Source organism: Melospiza melodia, chromosome 6 (genome assembly GCF_035770615.1).
Source record: "Melospiza melodia melodia isolate bMelMel2 chromosome 6, bMelMel2.pri, whole genome shotgun sequence".
NCBI lineage: Eukaryota > Metazoa > Chordata > Aves > Passeriformes > Passerellidae > Melospiza > Melospiza melodia.
In genome coordinates, this window is record NC_086199.1 from 61,756,500 (window position 1) to 61,776,644 (window position 20,145).

Genomic DNA, 20,145 nt, shown 5'->3' on the forward strand with positions numbered 1-20,145 from the left:
TAGAAGCCCCCGCGTTATCTGCCAGCACAGCACAGGCACAAACATCACAACCAGGGGCTGAATGCAGCCAGAAACACCTGGGTGCACTTTCAGGGGAAGGTCCCTGCTCCAGCCACTCCTCATACTGTTGCCTCATTAAAAGAGGAGAGGGCAATTTTAATTTATAATCATGTTTTCTGAGCCTCCAAATCACTCACAGCTGGCATTGTTCCTACAAACTGAAATGTAAAGAAGCCAGCTTTGACTGAAAGCTGGGATTCTCCACTTCAGCTGTCAGTGAGTGACTCCCTGGACAGGTCTTTCTGCAGGTCCAACAAAGGAAAAAGTTTAAAGACCGTAAATCCACTAGACACATCTTCTACACCAGCTGGCCTCACTTTGGGTCAGACCAGGGGACATTGCTGAGGCTGCAAGGACAAATTTTTCACTTTCTCAGCTACAGCTGCTCTTCAGAGTCTGCAGACTAGATGAATCTGTAGAGCTGTCAACCAGGCACCTTTACAGATACTAAATTAATTTTTCAAAAGGATGAAAATGCACCAATGCAGATGGTGAGTCTGCATTTTGGCCTTCTTAAGCAAGGGATATTATCAGGAAAGAAAACTGCTGGAACCCCTTTGAACTGTGTATTCTCTGTGAAGACCACCTTCAGAAGCAAAAGCTGAAGGTGTTTTCCTCTTTCTCTCTCAAAAGACCCACAAAAAACTCCAGCAAACAAAAGCCAAGTTTTACACTCAAAACAAAACATTGCATTAAAAAAGCAATATAAACTAGATTTCCTATGGGCCTAGACTCTGTACCAGTTTCTCAGAAGTGTAGGAATAATTTCAATGTCAATAAAGTAAACATTAATAAACCAAAACTATTGCCTTTTTATCTTAATTTGTATTTTTTAAAGTTTAAATATTGTTTTATCTCTTCAGTAAGAAGTATGCTAAAGTAGAAAAGGAACTTAAAACAGAAAGCTGGAAAGAGTTTATACGTTCATCATAAAAACACAGCCTTTTCTTCTTTTTTTTTATTTGGCAGGAATCAATATTGAAATGAGATTCCTACCAGAAAATAGCTTTTTCAGGCACACCAAATATCCCTTGGTTCAGCAGAATATTTAATCCCCTTGGATCAGGCACTTGGATTTTCTTAGATCATGCTGAGATAACAGCATTCTGCTGTGTTCTGGCACCATAAAACCCTTGCTTATGAAAATAAAAGAAAAATACGGTCTCTCTGGGAACATACATCTCTGCGCTGCTTTTTTCCATAGTTTAGACATTGTAGTCTCAGAATCAATTTCTGCCCTGATACACCACATTCTCTTTATGAGTCATGGCAAAAGCTCTCCCGCACCACTGTTTCACACGGGCCAAGCGCACACAGGGCTCTTCTAAACGACGATGCCTTCACAGCCCTGGCTCGGGCTCCAGCCCACGCTGGGCAAGCGCCAGCGAGGAACTAACTGGAGTCAAAGCCCCTCCGACAGCACCATCTAGTGAAAAAAAGAGAGAAAATAAACACATGCAAATTTAAACAGTTTTCACTGCGCTCTGGAAACGAACAAAAGGCCAATTCTCCCCTAATCTCCCATTACAACTGCGTTTAGGTATAGCTTCCATCAAGGCTCTTTGCCTCGTGAAGTGTGGTGACAAGTAGAGAAAGATTCGGCGGCTAATTGTAAGCTTTTTGTCTAAATCTGGAACGCCACTTGGAACACGTATAAACTTGCCCCTGTTTATTTTTCCAATGCTAAGCTTGTGCTTTTCTTGCTTTTAGGAGAAACAGAAGTGGTTTTTAATGCTTTAAAATTATTGATAGCATAACATCTTTTGTTTCGTGCTGTGCTAGTGGGAGGTGATTTTTAAGACAAGCAGCTCCAGAGTAAAATAAATTAATATATTTGGATATACTACAATATTTTTTTAATATACTTCACGAAATTGTTTTTTCCACCCAGTTTCAAATTAGAACTGCCACAACATATAATCTCAACAACTTTTATAGTTTTTATTTTCATGTTATTGTAGTATCTTGTATGACATATTAGTAAAGCATGAAATTCCTTCTTCATGAAAAAGGGCACACAGCTTCTATCTGTAACTTCAATGTGACCAGGCTCCCTGCTTTCAAAACGACTACCTGCTGAAATCATGCAGGTGCTCAGATCTTTTACAGAGTCAGAGCTAAATACTTTGGCTATTTGCAGGAAATAAAGCAGTATAGCTATTAATTGTGAGTGCTTTTAATAGTCTTGTTTAATTAGTTTTCCAGTCAGGAGGAGGAGATTCTGTTCTTTTCCCAATGCATATCTTCAGTGCCATGCAACTCCAGTTTCATGGGCTTACCTGAGGTCTCAAACCACAAACTCTACATGACCAAAGTTCCTTCATTCTCAGTTAAAGCCATCTCCAGGATTCCCATACTCCTGGTAGGTTGCTGGTACTCTGCTGCCCCTTTGAGCTCTGTCTCATTTAGTATTATTTTGTCAATCAAATTGCTTGCCTTCCTTTGCTCACCTACAATGACAATGTTTCCCACTTGAATTGTCTGGCTCCAAATAAAAATCATTACTGTCAATTAAAAATCCTTCTATAGACACAATAAAGAAATTAATTCCTATTGCAGAGCAGTAGAAAGGGTGCTCTCCTAAGCTTTCGTTTCTCCTTACAGCATCATTGGGAAGCTTGCACTCTCTCTCTTTCAGTTTTGTGCCTTAATCCCTACGTGCTGTTACACTTTATTTTACTTCCTTCTTTCCATTTTGCAGCCTCTCTTCAACCAGCCCTCTGTGATTAAATCTCCCCCTAAGAACTCAGTTACATCTACTTTTGACAACTTGTAAAAAGTAAACAAAAGTAAAACAACTTATTTGACTTTAAGGCAGCTGGCTACCTTAAAATCTCTTAAGGAACAGGAGAATAGGAAATTTCACAGGGTAGACAGATGCCAACAGGAGTGAGATTCTGACATTTATGTTTGTGTTTCAAGATGCCACAACCCCTTGGAAAGTCCCACTGAAACTGCATAGAGCAGAGAGCACGTTAGCCCATCTACTGCTTTGGATGGATGGCTCCCCATAATCCCCACAGGTTTCATCAAAGTTACCACAGTTAATCCTTTAAGAAAACAGCATCAGCCTCTGTCAATACTGAACAGACAGACAACTGCTCATTTCCCGTGAAACCGATGCCAGTAGGATTTCAATTTTAGAAATTAACCACAGTTTTTCTCACTATGCAGAACAGGAACACTGATACATCATTCACCAATTCCCTCACTACTTCGAGGGGATGATAACACAGAACAGCAGAAATACACAATACTGGATATTCCACACACTGTGTAATCCTGAATGTGTTGCATGCACTTTACACTGCCAGATACAGACAACACACACACTGAACACAGGATGAACAAACCAAAACAAGCTCCATGATTTCACAGGGTGGGGGCAGAGAATGAAACCTTGCTAGTTATGTTGACACCAGAAGCTGTTTCACTGAGACAACACACATGTCTAATACTATGATATATTGCAAAGGTGAGTGAGACATTACCAAGAGTTAAATTCATCACAGACATTGGCAGAAGTTATGGATAAAAAACCCTACTAGCGATAGAGTAAAAAAACCCAAAACAAATTAAATCTGTACAAAAGAGGAAATGCCAAACCACAAAACATTGTACTGAATGCATAAATAAATGTATGGATGCTCTTAGCTGGCACTAGTTATGTTACACTTAGGGGTTCAAACATCTTACAGGTTAGTTTAAAATTATATAGAGGAATGAAAGCACTTAATGCAGAAACAGTATGATTGACACTAAATTTAATATGCTATATTCCTATTCTTACAGCATTCATATTAGGTAGAGAACCTTGGCATATTTCATAGATAATTAGACAAAAATTATTAGAATTGATGGGGATCTAAAGTGAACTTTTTCATGTGAATAGTGGTAATACACTTATTGACATAACTGAAGCATTGCTACAATACCTGTTTTGAACAAACATTTAAATTGCTAGTTAGCATTTTCTCTATAAAGTGACAGTGCTTCCACAAGTTAAATAATGGTCATTTATGTATAAACACAAAAAAAATCAATGATTTAGCAGGGGCTATCCCACTAGTGAGGTACAACAAATTCACTAAAAGTTTGGATGTTTAAAATCATGCCTCTTCAACCTCAAAACTAAGGCTCTTCAATGAAACCTAGGCTGGCAGGACACATATACTCGTGAAGCATTTGTGTGAATACCTCTATGCTGCAGCACTGGTGTACCACAACCACAGTGACTGTGTTTTCTCTACTGAAGGGAAAGAGCATAAGACTGGTAGAGCAAGTTGTCTTAAAGTCAATGGACATAAGTTTTCCATTTCTGAAACAAAGCTGGATATGACACCAACTAAATTAAAGGACTTCCACTTAGTTTTTTTCCCCTGCTGTGGCCAGGTGTCTGGTCTTCAGTAGGCTGAAAAAACTATTAACCCAAGCAATAGGAGGGATTCAAGCTTAATTAGAATAACTGTATGTGTTGAGCACAGCACAGGTGTCCTCAGTACAGGCCACAGAGGGTACACCACCTCATTTTTGGGTTACCATGACTTTTAGAATTTCTGTAGTTTGCATATTCATCAGGGGAAAGCAGAAAAGTCTCTTGTCAATTAAACCACAAGGAGCATTTTGTTTGATATGGTGTTAGCTCAGGAGATCAGAATTTGCACATTGAGAACAAACACACATCAATCACATTAATGTCCATGTACGTACCATCCAAAATAACGTCCCTGTAGCAAGAGCTGCATACTGCTCAATTGTAGAAAGCACGCTGAAGATAAGGCATATCAGCACAATAAGGAAGCTGCAAATGAAAAGAAATTAAACAATTAAAATAATGTAATGCAGTGTAATAACCTATGGGGAGAATAGATAATTATGCCATCACAAATCATCTGTTTACAGTGAAATGTCATTGGTATTGGATTATCCCTAAACACAGCTGGTAAGTGTTGCATGATCGTGCTTCCTGTTTGATAGTTTATTTCTCTTCAGACACTGAGGTTTGGGGTTGACATTATCAAATGAAACCATATGGTAAAACTAGCTTTAGCCTACCTCCAAGATTTGCTGTTTCCTGGCCCCTCATGGAAAGAGCATTCCTTGCTCTTTCCTATTTTGAGGACTACTTTGGCTGAATCACCACACAACCCCCAAACATGTTTCAAGTATCTGCCTTTTTGCTGATCCAAAGCCCAATAAACCGGAAAAAAAAAAACAAAAAACCACAGCTAAGCCAAACTTTAATAGGCTGTGCTATACTGTCTTTTATAATTGATCCCTAAAAGACCCCAAATAAATAAAGTCTGACATTTGGCATTTGAAACACAACCTAGGTCTGATTCCACCTAACTCCAAACCCCTGCCATGGGCAGTCAGTCACCTAAACCAGGCTGATCAGAGCCCCACACAGGCTGGCCTTGAACACTTCCAGGGATGGGGCTGACACATTTGTCCACGGGGAGATGGTCCTGGTTTCCAACATAAGACCCAGCACAGCCAGGGAAGCAGCCCAGCTCTCTGCAACCTCCCAGAAATGCTCTCCCCCGATGTGGGGAGCAAGGCTGCTCAGCCCTGCAGCCTCTGCCTTCAAAGCCCTTCCCTGAGCAGCTTCAGCTGCCCCCCACCCCACAGGACTGCTGCTTCCCCTGAAGGATGTACCACCCCTGGGAAGAAAACCATGCAGCACCCAGACTGGATGCTACCCACTACTAGCCACAGGCAGCTTCCAGCTCCCAAAGAACTGCACGTTTCTTTGAAAAACACAACATGAGCAACCAGCAAGGCTGAAAACATCCACTTGTTAAACACAACGTTAGTTGTTAGGGCTATGTCTCACCATTCTCTTGAGACAAGCAACACCAATCCTTTGTACTCAACTGAAACTTGCTGCAAAATCCAAAAACTAAATCACTCATCCTGTTAGGCATCTCTAAAACAGTTCACAATCTTCTAACTTAAAAAAAAAAAAAAAAAAAAACACACAACAGAAAAGAATAGGCATAACAAATAAAACCGAACTCAAGAGAAGTATTAAACCAGGACGTAAGACTGACATAGCTCAGCTGAAGAGCCTCTACCTTTATTCACAGAAGTGAGCACTTCTTTGGGTGGATCTTTAGAAAGACCGAGCACTCAAGAAAACAAAACAGTGTTAAGGCTGACATAGGCTACACCCCCCAATGACTGCTTCATGATACAGCATATGCAAGTCCAAAGCACACACAAAAAATGATGCCAGAATCATTAAGGTTGGAAAAGACCTCAGACCAAGCCTGACCTTTGAGATAACTGAGTCCAGCCTTTGAGATTGTGCTACCAAATAATGGAGAAAAAGTCTGTAGCTAATTAGGTACAAAAATCAAACAGATAATGCAATTATTGGATCGAGATTCTCACATATCAATAAAAGTACCCATATAAAAACATACTTAAGCAAAATAAGTATATGGGTGTTTGTTTCATCTCTAAAGTCTTCTCACTTTACCCTATATCTCTCTGCCTTTGGGCATTCTTAAGCACAAGTAAGCTGTGCAGACAAGGCAGGAGAATGCAGAGGTGAGTCAATAATTTGTAACATAACATACGTGTGCCCTAAGTATCCAGCCCTTCTGTCTGCAATATTCTCAAAATTGCATAAGCGCTATACACATGACAATGTGAACATAAATGTTCCACAGAGAGAGCTGAGGCTCTCTGGATTCGAAGTCCATACACAAAATTAGCAGTTCAAAGCAAACAATGAGCTGCAAGGGATGAGCAGCACCACTTCACATTTACTGTACCCCTCGGTAGCAGTAGACACGTCGGAATGTTTAACTCAGTCAGCACAAGAAACCACAAGGGGGCAACCAAAGCAAAGACTATCCCGTTCCTGTCCCTTTCCTAAACAAACACAAACCCCTAATAAGCATCAAAGTTGAAAGTTCGTGTGCCGAAGCGACAAAAAGATAAACTTAGTGTCAGTCGTTTGCCAAATCTCTATGCTTGTTCATATTAGAGAAATTGATGGCTGAAGTAAGAACTGCATCAAGGGCCACTCACCCCACTGCCTGCCTACTTTTATGGCTTTTCATGCACATGGACCCATTTCAGCCTTACTAATTCATTTTTTTTTCACCCCCAGAGAAGCTCTTACAATTCACTGCAGACTCTTTCCAGGCTGATGCACGAAACACCTTCATAACCACAAATACGCATTATGCCAAGCAAAACAAATATGTTTGGTGAGGAACTGCTGCTTCATGTCGGCTCCTTTGGCAAGGGAGAGATGACACCCACAAGGTGCCAGCCCAGCACCACAGCTGAGCCACTCACCCTGTTACACTGGCATTGCTATTCTGCTTACATCAATTGCACATAAGGAACAGAAGGTGCAAAATTAAGACATTAAACAAACACACGTGGTGTTCTCCTCCTGTGGCATGAGCCTACTGTTTGTTGCCTTCCAAAACTCAGCTTTGTTTTTGTTTTGGTATTAGTGGCTCCCTTCTCCACCTCTGAAGTGTAAGAAGGGAGTGAGGCACCAGTAAAATAGAAGACAGAAGGCACTTTTTTCCTTTCTCTTATTCAGTCCTAAGTGGAACACAGATCCCCAGTTACTGCCTAGGCAGCAGACAAGTCCACAGGAGTTAGTCACAAACATCAGTGGCAGGGACAGACTCTGCCTGAAACTTGAATTTGCTTATGCAAAAATCATCCTGGAGCAATTTAACTGGCCAGCCTCAGAAAAGCAAACATTACAATTTTCATAAAATAACCTTATCACTTCACTGTGATTGCTATTACTACATATAAAATTAAAAAAAAAGGAAAGAAAAAACACTTGTCTTGGTGCAAATGCTAAACATGTAAACTCTTCATCCAACCAGTAAATATCAGACAAACTAATGGGCAGCTAACTCCACTATGGCATCATTTTTTTAATATACATTTTTCCTCTTAAGGAGAGACGGTCAGCAAACTGGAATTTCTTAAAATTTAGCACTCTTAATGGTCAGACAGGGCTTCATCTCTTGCAAACCACGAGTTTTATCTCCTGAAACCCACTGCCTGTTTGCCCTCTGTGCACAAATGTGACCATCCTCAGGAAAGGAAGCAGAGTGATGAGTTCAGGCTCTCATCAGCCCTGATATCTCTCTGATTGTGGGGCCAAGCAAGCACTAGAGATGAGGAGATAGCCTGGGAAGGTTTTCATGCTGTCCCTCCCAGGTTACAAAGCAGCATCTACTTGCATGTAGATAAGTCACATCTACTGCATCAGTAGATGCATTCAAAAATACTCAGCTTGGTGGTTAAGTCATATCTAACAGTGCTACGGTTTTTTTTAAACCAAGAATTTTGCAAGTGGCTGATCATCTCTGTACTGCCTGATGTGAAACTGCATCCCCACTGCTACAGCAGCGTGGACATTACAAAGCAGCAGATGTTCTCCCATCCCTGGGGGAGCCAGAGCCAGAAGTGGAGCTCTCAGTGTGCACAGCACCAGGGTGTCACGCTTGGACTCAGGATGGGTCTGTGCCACACCAGCCTCTGGAGAGAGCAGCATGAACACGGACACCGCTGTACAGAGAGCTACACAGGGCAGCGCCTGCACCGGTGTGCTCATGTGGGCAAACATTTTATAAATAAGTTCTGTCTTGCTTCATTGTGTCAGTCAGACAGCTTAGGTAATTTTTTGTCTCTCACGGGTTTGAAAAGCTAGAGCATTTCCACAAAGCAATCATTCAGCCAACAAGGGAACATGGCCAGCCAGCGTATGTGCTTTACTTAGCAATAGATAGGAAATATGTTAAGAGCTCAAGGTAGAGTTAATGTTTTATGACTATTTTAGGATATATTTTGACTTACAGACAGACCTATGGCTTTTTCCCTGACCTCAGTGTCAGCTGCAGGAACCTGACACATTATAGGTAGCTATCGGTACTGTGCAGCCTTCAGCCCTGAGCTGCTGAGTTTTTTCTATATTTAAATTTGATTTTTGAACATTAGCATGTCTTTTTTGTGGCTTGAAACAATGTGTAGAATGATCAAAGGAACAATAAACCACTTACTGAGAGATAACAGCGCTCATTTAGTGAATGTCACAGGTAGGAGAACTGATAAGGGTTTATAAAATATGTCCAGTGATATGACCAGGAACATTTAAAAAACAGTGTATGAGACATGCTGGAAGTACTTACTCACCAGATTAATAGTCTCATGTGCATGCAGCTTTTATCATCAAAACCAGCACTAAAATGTGGGTAGATTTCATTCCTTGCAGTGTTTCTTACATACTCACAGTGGGAGTCTTTCCATTAACCAGGAAAATGTTGCCATTAGGCTATAAACTGAGCTGAGACCTTAAATACATATAATAGATGAGAAGGGACATGCAAAGTTCAGCTCAATTTATATCAACTTGAGCTCTAACCATCCAGGAAGACAGTTTTTCCTTGCTCAATGCCACAAGCTGTCTTAAGTCTGATTTTTCTAACCATTTTTACTCATTACAGCTATCAGTCTTGAAGATATCCAACTACTGATGGACACAGTTTATTTTAGCTGGTAACTGCCAGCTAAAAAGCAGTTACCAGCATCTGTGCTTTTTTCTGTTTGGCCTGAAGTCAAGGTGCAGTTCATCCTCTCTGTCTACTGGAGAAAACAACTGTAACTAAAAAAGAAATATTCTGCAAAAAAAGAAAATATCTTTAGCATGCTTCTATGTACTTAACATTCTACCTAAGCCCTCTTCTCGAATCTGTCAGCCCTTATTTTTACAGAAACAGATTTTCTTTGAATGCACAGTCAGTCACTTGCATGATCAGTCATCTACCCTGTAACTCAGGTGTGGTTTTGTTTTGTGGGATTTTGTTAGTTGGTGGATTTTTTACAGACTAAGTACTATTTTTTTTGCCATTTAGCTTCTAAGTGTGACACATTTCTTAAGGAAACAATGTAATTTAAAAAGTTTAACCTCCTCTAAGCATAAAGCCTTACAAGAACTGGAAGGATGACATTGACAATGAACAACACAAGTGTGCAGATTGAACTTGGGCAGATTCTTATCTCCATCATCATAATTTGAAAACTATAATGCTCCTGCATATCCAGTTCACTTTAGTTCATTAAAACATATGACAGCATCATTATCTAATCTTTCATTCCCATGGCTTATACCTGCTGACACTGCACTAAAAGGTCAATGGTGCCAGAAAAGGACATTTTCATGCAGATTTCCAGGTTACAAAGACTGTTATTGCAATGTGGATTTAGATAGGCAACTTCAGGTCAGAGACACACTGAAGACGCTTTCATTTTGTCATACATTCTGCTGTGTTCCATGCCAGCAAAGTGACTCCTTACTTAATTTACATCAGGAAAATCCTCATGGAAATACAAGTCAACATAAATCCCTGACCACCTCACACTACCACATAGTCATTTCCACAGTACAAACAAGAAAACGCTCAGAACTAACCCATATCAAGTAATTTCTTACTGTAGCAGGGATGATTATTTTTTTTAAAAAGCAGAGAAAACTTTTATCCTTAATCAAATTCACGCAAGTAAACACCCCATACGTGTAGGCCTCACCCTGAACCCTTCAGCAAGTCTGAACTGAATACTTAAAGAGCACCAACTCTGTCATGACTATGAGAGCACAGTACCAGGCTACTGATGGAAAGCTAAATAAGCACTTAATTATCCAGCTGGTGGACACCAGAGGTCCTCCAACACTTATTCAATTAACAAGAAAAAAAAGTGTAAGAGAATGGTCTGGCGAAGGTACACGGTTAGAAAGAAGGAGCCCTGCACTCAGCTCCTCTTTGCCCATACCTTAAGCCAACTTGAACACTCCCAATTATGCATTAATTTTATTAACTGCAGCAGCTGTTAATGCATTGGCATGAAAAAAAGAGAAAAATCACTGTGGCAAGGAGTTAAGAGACGAGCAACCTACACAAACCATATCTGAAGATGAAGCAAGCTTAAAAAAGAATAAATATACAGAAAGTACTTTAGTGCCGATAATTAAAAAAAAAAAAAAAAAGTAGGGGTTTAGGTCTCTGTCCATGCAGGCTCTTTGCATGGTTTTCCTCTCAGGATTTGTCATCTTTTCTCCTGCTTTTTTTTTTGAGGCAGGGGAAGGAAGGAGGGGCACAGCCTCTCTGTGGCAGGAGGATGCCCAGCAGAAGGAGATGTACACTCACGTTCCTGCAGACAGGCATGACCCCCTCCAGGAGCTGCCCACAGCAGTTTCCTGCCCAGCACAGGTCAAGCCTGCAGACAGGTCACTGCTCTCAGCTGTCACTTACCATCAAAAACCCCTCCACAGAGTGAGAATGCTCTGTTTGTCTCAGCTTAGCTCTATCAGATGGAGCTTCCTGTTAATATGTCTTTGTTCCAGCTCCTAAGGAAAAGTAGAGTTGGTGCTTCCTGAAGGAAACAATGGCATAATTTTTAACCAGCTCCATGACTCCTTGTCAAAGAAATGCTGTCTTCTGGCTCCCGTGTAGGAAAGCAGATTTATTGCACACGAAAGATCACATACAATGCAGGGTTGTCTGATACTAGGAAAAATAGGTTAACTATACAGCTAAATTGGCAAGGCTTCTATCACACTTACCTGGCTCTTCTGGGAGGTTAAAGTCTGTGAAAATGATTTAAATTATGGGCACTGTACCAAAGCACAAAGCACACAATGAATCAAAAGTCATTTAGGATACAGCACCAGAATTATTGCAGGAAAGGCCTGTAAGGGCTTGGCAAAGGGTATGATTGCAGTAGAAATGCAAACCAGACGTCAAGATGCTTCAAGAGGAAAGGTTAACTACTCACAAAAAGCAATGTTATTGCATCCTGCTAGGAGGTGTTGGTTCCTTTGAGAGCAGGCAAGGATTAACAGGAAAAAGATGATAGGTACTGAGTAAGAAAGAGGAAAATGAATATGCTACACTTAAAACAAGTGCATGACCAAGAGATGTGAACCACTGGACTGCAGAACATTTATCAGCCCTCCCCAGATAGCTCCCAATAAGCTTCCAATGTGCTCATCATTGATATGAAACCCCAACATAGGAACACAACAACCACAGAAGAAGGGGCGAGTTCACATGTGCAGTAAGGGCATCACCCAACACTAGAAATCAAGAGAGTTTTTGCAGTTTTCTTTACATCAGGCTTAATAAGGGGAAAGGTGTCATTTTCTATCAGCCAGTTCTGGAGACGCATTCTTTTAACAGAGGAGAAGAAAAATGTTCTAGAAACTGAGTGTCACAATACAGGTAAAACTTGTTTAGTAGTTGGACTTTTATACAGTTGGTCTGAGCACTCACTACACCACTATCCCACTTTTCTTGTGACAGCGGATTTAGGGCAGCAGAGTTTAAATTATTTAGTATGCAAACACTAAAAGAAAATTACTAAAAATTCTTGGATTATAAAATGCAGCTTCTGAAAAATTGGCAAGACTGGACTATTCCTCTGCTTTGATGTTGTCAAGCCTAAATTAAATAAATCTTTCTAAATAAAATACTCTTTTTAAAAAATAAATTATTTTAATAATTACTTTCCTTAAATACATAATATTTCTTTAAACAAGTAACAATATTTACTTCCAATGGTTTTTCTCTTGCTTGGGCTGGCTGAACACTATTTTCTGGCTTCATCTGACAAAGCAATTCAAGAGCTCTATGTATTACCTGGGTTTTTTTGGTTCTTGGTTTGGGGGTTTTTCCTTTTGTTTTTACTTCCATCCCAGCAGCACTGCTACAAATCACTTTGCCTCCCCCATTAAAGATCAGAGAACATTGAATCATGACTTCTAGAGCACATGCACCTTATAATGCTGCAGACAACTGGACTTGGTCAGCTTTTCAGCTCACAGACATCTTCCTTTGGGAGCAGCTTCTGGACACTGCAGGTAGCCAAGTAAGTAAGTATCCTGCCCCAAAGATGCAAAACAAGGCAGAAGAACAGAGACATTGCCTCTACACCAAAGGAAAAATGCACTATGCCACAATCTTGTAGAGCTGATGTAGCAGTGCACGAAAAGTTGGAGGCTAATTGGTAAGTGAATATGGGCTACGGTTTTAAACGCTCCATAAAGAAATACCCACATTTCTAGCTCTCTAAAAACCTTCTCCAGAAGCAATATTGATATTTTTGACAGCATCCTTAGTTCTTCAATTGTGAAACAGTGAAAGGGACTAAAAATAGATAGATAAATATACAAACGGGGAAGAAGCAATCGTACCTTGACCTGGACAGAAAATGTGCTTTATTGCAAATGCCACAAAAGTGATACCAGACCTGAGCAACTGGCCTACCTCCTCACTTGATCCCCTCAAATGACTTTTCAAGCTCCTTTCTGCTAAAACCAGTGTGCCTGAAAGGCACTTTCATCAGTGCTGGCAAGTAAGATGAAGACCGTGAGAAAGATCTGAAGCTGGGATAAGTGCTCTCACCAGGGCTTCCATTATGACCCTCTGCTTTAATTATTTAAAGGTATAGCTGACAGATGCTTTCACTGAAATCAGCCTTGTCATCATCCTTTGAGCTTCTCCACATTCAGCTCTCAGCTGTCCTTTTCTAGGGGCGCTGGGGGCAGAACACGGCACCCTTCATGTGTTACAGCCCAGAAACAAGGAAGAGAAACTGCATGACAGGTTAACATTGCTGAGGTGAAAGCAGAGGAATTCAGCAAACAGAGGTTATTTCCCTTTTCAGGGTATTTGCTGAGGGGAAGATGTGACGTCTAAAAGCTGCAGCAACTTGACTTCTCAGTTTGCTTTAAGCATGATGGAAAGTTCAAGTGTCCCTGGAAGAAAAGAATCAAGAGGGTCTAGAAAGCCACAGGCAGCTTTTAATTTATGGTGAGAGAGCCTTTCTGTAAATACAAAAATCTCTGTAAATACATGCCGTGGAATACAGGAATGCTCAGGACTCCATTTCCTCAAAAAACCTATACAGATTAAATTTCCTAAGTGAACCCCACACTATGCTTAAAGAGCTTTAGCTTTGTGCCCTCACCACACAATAGACAGTTTTTCAGGCTGAAAACTATGAGGATAATTATTATTCCAACAGTCAAGTTGGCTGTTAGTGGAAATTCCAATTGTCTATCACAAGGCTAAAAAAATTCTGCTGTATCATTTGAACTCACCTGCCCTGAATTGAACAAGGTAACATTGAGAGAAAATGGCTCAAGAAAGTTATAATCTGTTCTGAGGCCTGTATCCAAGACACATTTCAAGGTGGTTTAGAGTTCAAAACACTTATGTTTCAAAATGGGACTTCAAACTTGAACACTCATTGAGCAAAGGAGTTCCTTGTAAGAGAAGTTAAGATGAAGTAATAAAAGATGTTAGATGCTTCAAACCTTACAGGAAGGGCTCCTAATCACGAATACAGTGGCTCTATGTAACATTAAAAAAAAATAACCAATCAACTATAAATTGGACAACCAACTCTGCTGTGAGTAACAGCCCCCAGCTGCCAGATATGCACTTTACTTTTCACCTGCCCACGCACTTCCAGCTCTAAAAGCCAGGACACATTCTGGGAATTCTATACATTTCTGGGAGTAGTCTTTTGATGCTGCAGGAAAAGAAACCCTATTTATCTTGTAGCAAAATCTCAGATTCTGCCAGGTAACCTCCAGAACAGGGGTTTATCAAAATTCATTGGTGAAAAAGACTTGAGAGATGGTAACATTTTGTAGCTCACCTGAAGGCCACAGCCTTGGGAGAGGAAAGCTAACATAGTACCATAATTCTGATATGCCACTGCAGGGCAGCATGAGGAAGCAAAATCCCAGTGCCTGAGAGGACACCCAGTGTGCTATTCCAGTGTTAATACAGACATAAAATTATTTCTATTACAGCTCTCACTGGGGCATTCAAACCACACCTAGTAAGTGCTTGTTAACAGCACGCAACACATTTCTGAAAACAGTGGTAGAAGTCAGAAAGAGGCAAAACAATTGTTTTGCACATTGACTTGAATAATAAATGAAATTCCAGTTAATTGTTAACATTGCAAGGCCCAACATTACATGTAAAAGCTTGAATATCAGGTAGTTTCAATTGCATAGTGGAAAGCATGCAGTATATCCACAACATTAAGATATCAAAGCTATTAAATTACACAAATTTAGGACTCAAAAGAATTCCAGAATCCTATCTCCTTTAGGCTTCATAAATAGCAGAAAAATTCAGGGCATTAAACCATAATACATATATTTTCTGCATATATCCCTTTCTAAAGTGCCAATATTTCCATGCGTCTATTTAGTTTTCTATGTGGCGCTGTACAATGACAAATAATACACAAAAATTTTTAACACATAAAGCTGACTACAAGGGAGCAAGACTTGATGAGAAGCAGTCCTGGAAGGGTTCTCTTCTGGAAGTCATCATTTCATGGCTAAACTACCAGGAAATATCAAACGATGACTTTCTGTCAAAATTCAGTGCCCTTGAGATTAGGCTGCCATTTCAAGTGTATGTTTAGAATGTGTCTAAAATTTATTGATATGGTCTGCCAACATATTAACAACATCCATCCCAGTAACACGTGACCTCATGGCAAAATTATGCTCCAAGACACCACTCCTGGCCCTGAACCACCAGTCATTTTAAAGGAGTATTGACAACAATTCCAGCAGTATCCAAAACCCCAAGGGAACCACAAATCAAGTTCAGGCACCTCTGTGGCACTGCACTAATGTGTGTCATTCCATACACACAGCTGGCTGCCAGTTGTGATGTTCAATAAGAAACTTTCTGGTAATCATTTGTTTCTTGGGGTCTGCTAACACTCGCAGCTGACTTTTCAGCCATGGGAATTCATTGTTTGGAATCCTGTAGATTCTGGTAGCACTGCACAGAGAGAGAAAAGGCAGAGCTCAAAGATGCAGAGAGAAACCACATAATCACCCACCAAAAATACTGATTTCTGCTTTGCTTTTTAAAAAACAAGGATTTCCATAGTTATAAAAAAGGCAGCCTAAAATTTTGAAGGCATTTCAGACAGTGCATCATAATTAAACCATTACACTTACCATGCATCAAATCATCCATAAAATCCTTCAATGTAAGGAACAGATTTGCAGGCATGTTCCTCATCCAGGAACACAGCCATTATTCTCTTGAATAAATTTTTAACTTAAAGCACTGATCCCTTTTGAACATGTAGTTCAAGTTACAGATACTAATTGTTTCTGACCAATCAATCCCTAGCAAATTTATTAACTATAAAGTTAGTCAAGTGGAAGATTCAGGATCCTTATTCTGTGCTAACTGAAAAATTTTACAACAGCTAAAAATTGTGATATGGAGGATGGAAGACGCACTAGTCACCTTGCAAGTCACAAGACAAATGAAAGAAAATAACAAAAGGTAAAAATAGTTTACCTCGGTTTTGAAACAGCAGCTTTAAAGAAGTGCTTACTTTTTATTTCCAAATTGTTCTAGAAATAGGTTTACACAGATTAAAACACAACTTCATTTTTATTTAATTTTTTTTTTCCAGAACAGGCTAAGTCCTATGGAGTTCAGAATTTCAGACCTGACCATTAAGACTTTTAATAAAAAAAACAAAACAAAAACAAACAAACAAAAAACCAACAACCAAAAAAACCCCAAGCCTGAAAGCTTGCTTTTATTGTAGTCCTCAGGATTGATTATAGACAGAGGGGGTCAGAGGGGTCACGCTGTCTGTATATCAATGCTAAAACCATATCTGCAACGATCAATATTGTTTTCAAAGATGCAAAGCACTGAGGAACACCAAAGTCATCAGTGGAGCACAAGGCTGAAGGACACAGTTTGATGAGAGTCATTATTGAAATGGCACCTGTGCCATTGGAGAGTGCTTTTCTCTGCTGCTTCACCTTCGTCAGTACAAACAAAAGCATTGTTCTACTTGGAAAGTCTTTGGCAGCAGAATGGGGAAAAGAACAAAGTATCTCTAATGTGCACAGCACATAGCATTTGTTTCGTAATATGATGGAGCAAATTAATTTCTTGACCAGCTGACAGGATATGCTTAATTAAAAGGGGAAAAAAAAATGTGTGGAAGGGACCTTTCTTAATGTGTGTACTCTTTTTTTCCTTCTCCAAGGAATTGCTGCGCAGATTCCTGCTCCACACAGTCTGAGTGCGACTTTCACCTGAAACAACCCTGGATGTCATAAATCCAGAACCACTGAAATCCTCTTGGTATTAGGTTTCTTAGATATTGTTTGTATTTTTTAATGTTTCTTACAAAATACAGCAGATGGTGACACACATTTTAACTATCTGCTGCTCCAAAGGCCACAATCATTAAAAAAAAAATAAAAATAAGGAAAACAGTAAATACCAAGGTGTCTTTCCCATAAAACAATCACTTTTTCGAAATGTAGTTAGCACTACCAGCCTCAAATAAAATTTTAAAGATGGATCCAAGGACAACTAATTTATAAGCCTAATATTATTCAGATTTCCTTTTATATACTGTTTCTCACTGCTCAACAAATACCAAAATAAAGTCATGCTACTCTGAGATATCCTAATCAATTCTTAATTGGGAAGAAGGACACAACTTCACATCATCCATCTCTGACACAGACTTCTGGGAGAACAGTATTTTTAATAAAAAAAAAATAGTAGTAGTAGTAGTATGACTGGCTCCAGACCTACATTTGAGCTCCGAAAAATCTGGTATTGCAGATCCATAAAGAGTGGAGCACACCAGCAAAAACAATATTTGTGATGGAGCACTGAACTACCTCATAATATAGACTTCAACACAAAAAAATCAAAACCAAAAGAAACCAAACAAAAAACCCCATAATTATCCCGAAGAGTGAGAAGCTTCTTCATCTGAAACAACAATCTCTGAACTTTTCAAGTGATCTATGGAGCTTTTGTTCTTTACTCAAGTTGACAGACATGTTTCTCATTCACCTCAGCCACTTAAGCACAAGTTAAAATAATATTATCACATCCACAATAGACAGCTCCAGAAACGGGCTCCTTTTTAACCAACTAAAATTCCCCGTTTGAAACGTTTTGTTGGGGTTTTTTTTCCCCCTGAGACTGACTCCTTTACCTAAAAATAAATTCAGATAAATTGCTGCGGCTCCCTAGCACGGTTAAGACACAGGAGCCCAGGATCAGTCTGGGGATGGAAACTGCCTCAAGTCAAGCATTCATCAGAGTCAGGGGAGAAAAAAAGACTCACTGGAGAAGCAAATGATGCCTGGAGAGAAACAGGTGAGGGAGAACGGAGGCTCCAGAGGGAGGGCTCCAGCAGGTGGCCCCAAAGCAACAGCACAGCTCATGCACAGCGAGTGCCATTCCCAGCAAAGGGAACCACAATCCCAACTCCAGCTAGGGCTGCTGGCACTGATGCATTTGAGAATGCACAGCTGTTTTATTAAAGTGAGCAAAAGCTTTATTTAATTTTGTTAGTTAGTTAAGAACATAAACCAATACGCAAAACTAAATCTGCTCAGAAGTTGGGATCCCTTAAATAGGCATTTATTTTTTTAAAGTTAAATTTTTCCAAGGACAGTGTTTCTATATTTTATGGTTACAGAGCTGCACAGCTTTTCAAAAGCTTCTTCCATTGTGATTAAAAAAATTTCAAATCATTGTAGAAAGTATTTTAGGCAGACATTTCCAGCGTATTTTAGGAAGACATTTCCCATTAATAGAAGGTCAGAACGAGGGTAGAGCACATATTTCATTACATGTCATTACTCACACACTTCCAAAATTAGTTGTCTCAAAGCCCTGTTGAGAAACTTAGGTATGGTTTCCCATATAAGAACATTAAAAAGCACATGCTCAAAAAGCAACACATTCTGGTTAAAAACTACTGCATTCTGAAATGGCACTTTCAGGTCTCACATGCAACTGTCTGCCTTAAATCTATCCCTTCAGAAAATGTTTCACTAATACAGCTGAAAAATCAAACTGGCCTACCTCCATATGCAGGAAGGCATCCTTGGACTCAAGGAGGTGTACTGATTAATGAACTTGCTGATTAATAAAAAGATAAAAAGAAATAAGACTCTAACTTTTTAATTTTTATTATTTTTAAGTGAGACAATAGGATAAAGAGGATCAGATCACAGAAGCACAGAATCGTTGGGGTTGGAAGGCACCTTAAAGCTCAACCCATTGCAAGCCCCTGCCATGGGCAGGGACACCTTCCACCATCCCAGGTTGCTCAGAGCCCCAACCAACCCAGCCTTGAACACTGCCAGGGATGGGCCATCCATAACTGCTCTGGGAACAACTTTTAAAGAAATTCAGTAGTACCTAGTTCTCTTAATCTGCTTTTTCCTTAAATTCCACCAGCTTCTTATACACCAGTTAAGAACTTGTCACGCATGAAGTCTGAGACTTCAAAAATATGTCACAAACCAAGAAATTAAAGTTCTGCATAACTTCTACTCCAGTATTCTTTCTGCTCTCACATAGTTCCCTTGCTCTTCCAGACTGACCTTTACTGAAAGCATACTGCATGCTACATATTGCAAGTCTGCAGGCACAGAGCACATGCTTTGGTCAGGTTAACACTGAAAAAGAAAAAAAAGTGGATGCTAGCTCCTTTCTACTTCCTAAGTGCATGTAAATTTCCACTGCAGTGACCCATGGAGCGATTACCATCTTCATTGGCCAGCAAAGAGAACTGAACAGCAGAGAGATTAAGTGACTCGTACAAGGTCATACAGCACGTGTGATGCAGAGCTGAAGGTAGATCCCAAAGGGTCTGGCTTCCAGGAGTGAGTTTCACACAGCTGGGCCAGTTCTCTGCACTGAACACACCAGGAGACAAGGGGACAGCAGCCTCATGCCAGTCACACTGGGCAAAGACCAAAGTCAGCACCTCTGAGCCATTCCCCAGTCCCAGTACAGCCACAGCAAGCCTCAGCACAGACACTGCAGATGTGGTCAGAGCAGAAGGGACAGAGCTGCTGCATCCCAGCAAACCCAGCACACCCACCAGCTTGCTGGCCATCTCCCCTGGTGCCCAGTGCTGAGCACCCTGCTGGTCAGCCAGCTCAAGGGGGAAGCCTGAAAAATTGGGAAATTCCCTCCAGAAATT

At 40.2% G+C, this 20,145-nt stretch overlaps 1 protein-coding gene across 1 annotated transcript in view; it reads right to left on the reverse strand.

Annotated features, from left to right (window-relative positions):
• The window catches only part of KCNQ1 (potassium voltage-gated channel subfamily Q member 1), a 332,636-nt gene that overhangs the window by 284,800 nt on the left and 27,691 nt on the right, over nucleotides 1–20,145 (reverse strand). Inside the window, exon 2 of the mRNA XM_063158638.1 lies at nucleotides 4,771–4,861. Within this exon, the coding sequence (XP_063014708.1) occupies nucleotides 4,771–4,861 (91 nt within the window). The remainder of the gene's footprint in view (nucleotides 1–4,770; nucleotides 4,862–20,145) is intronic.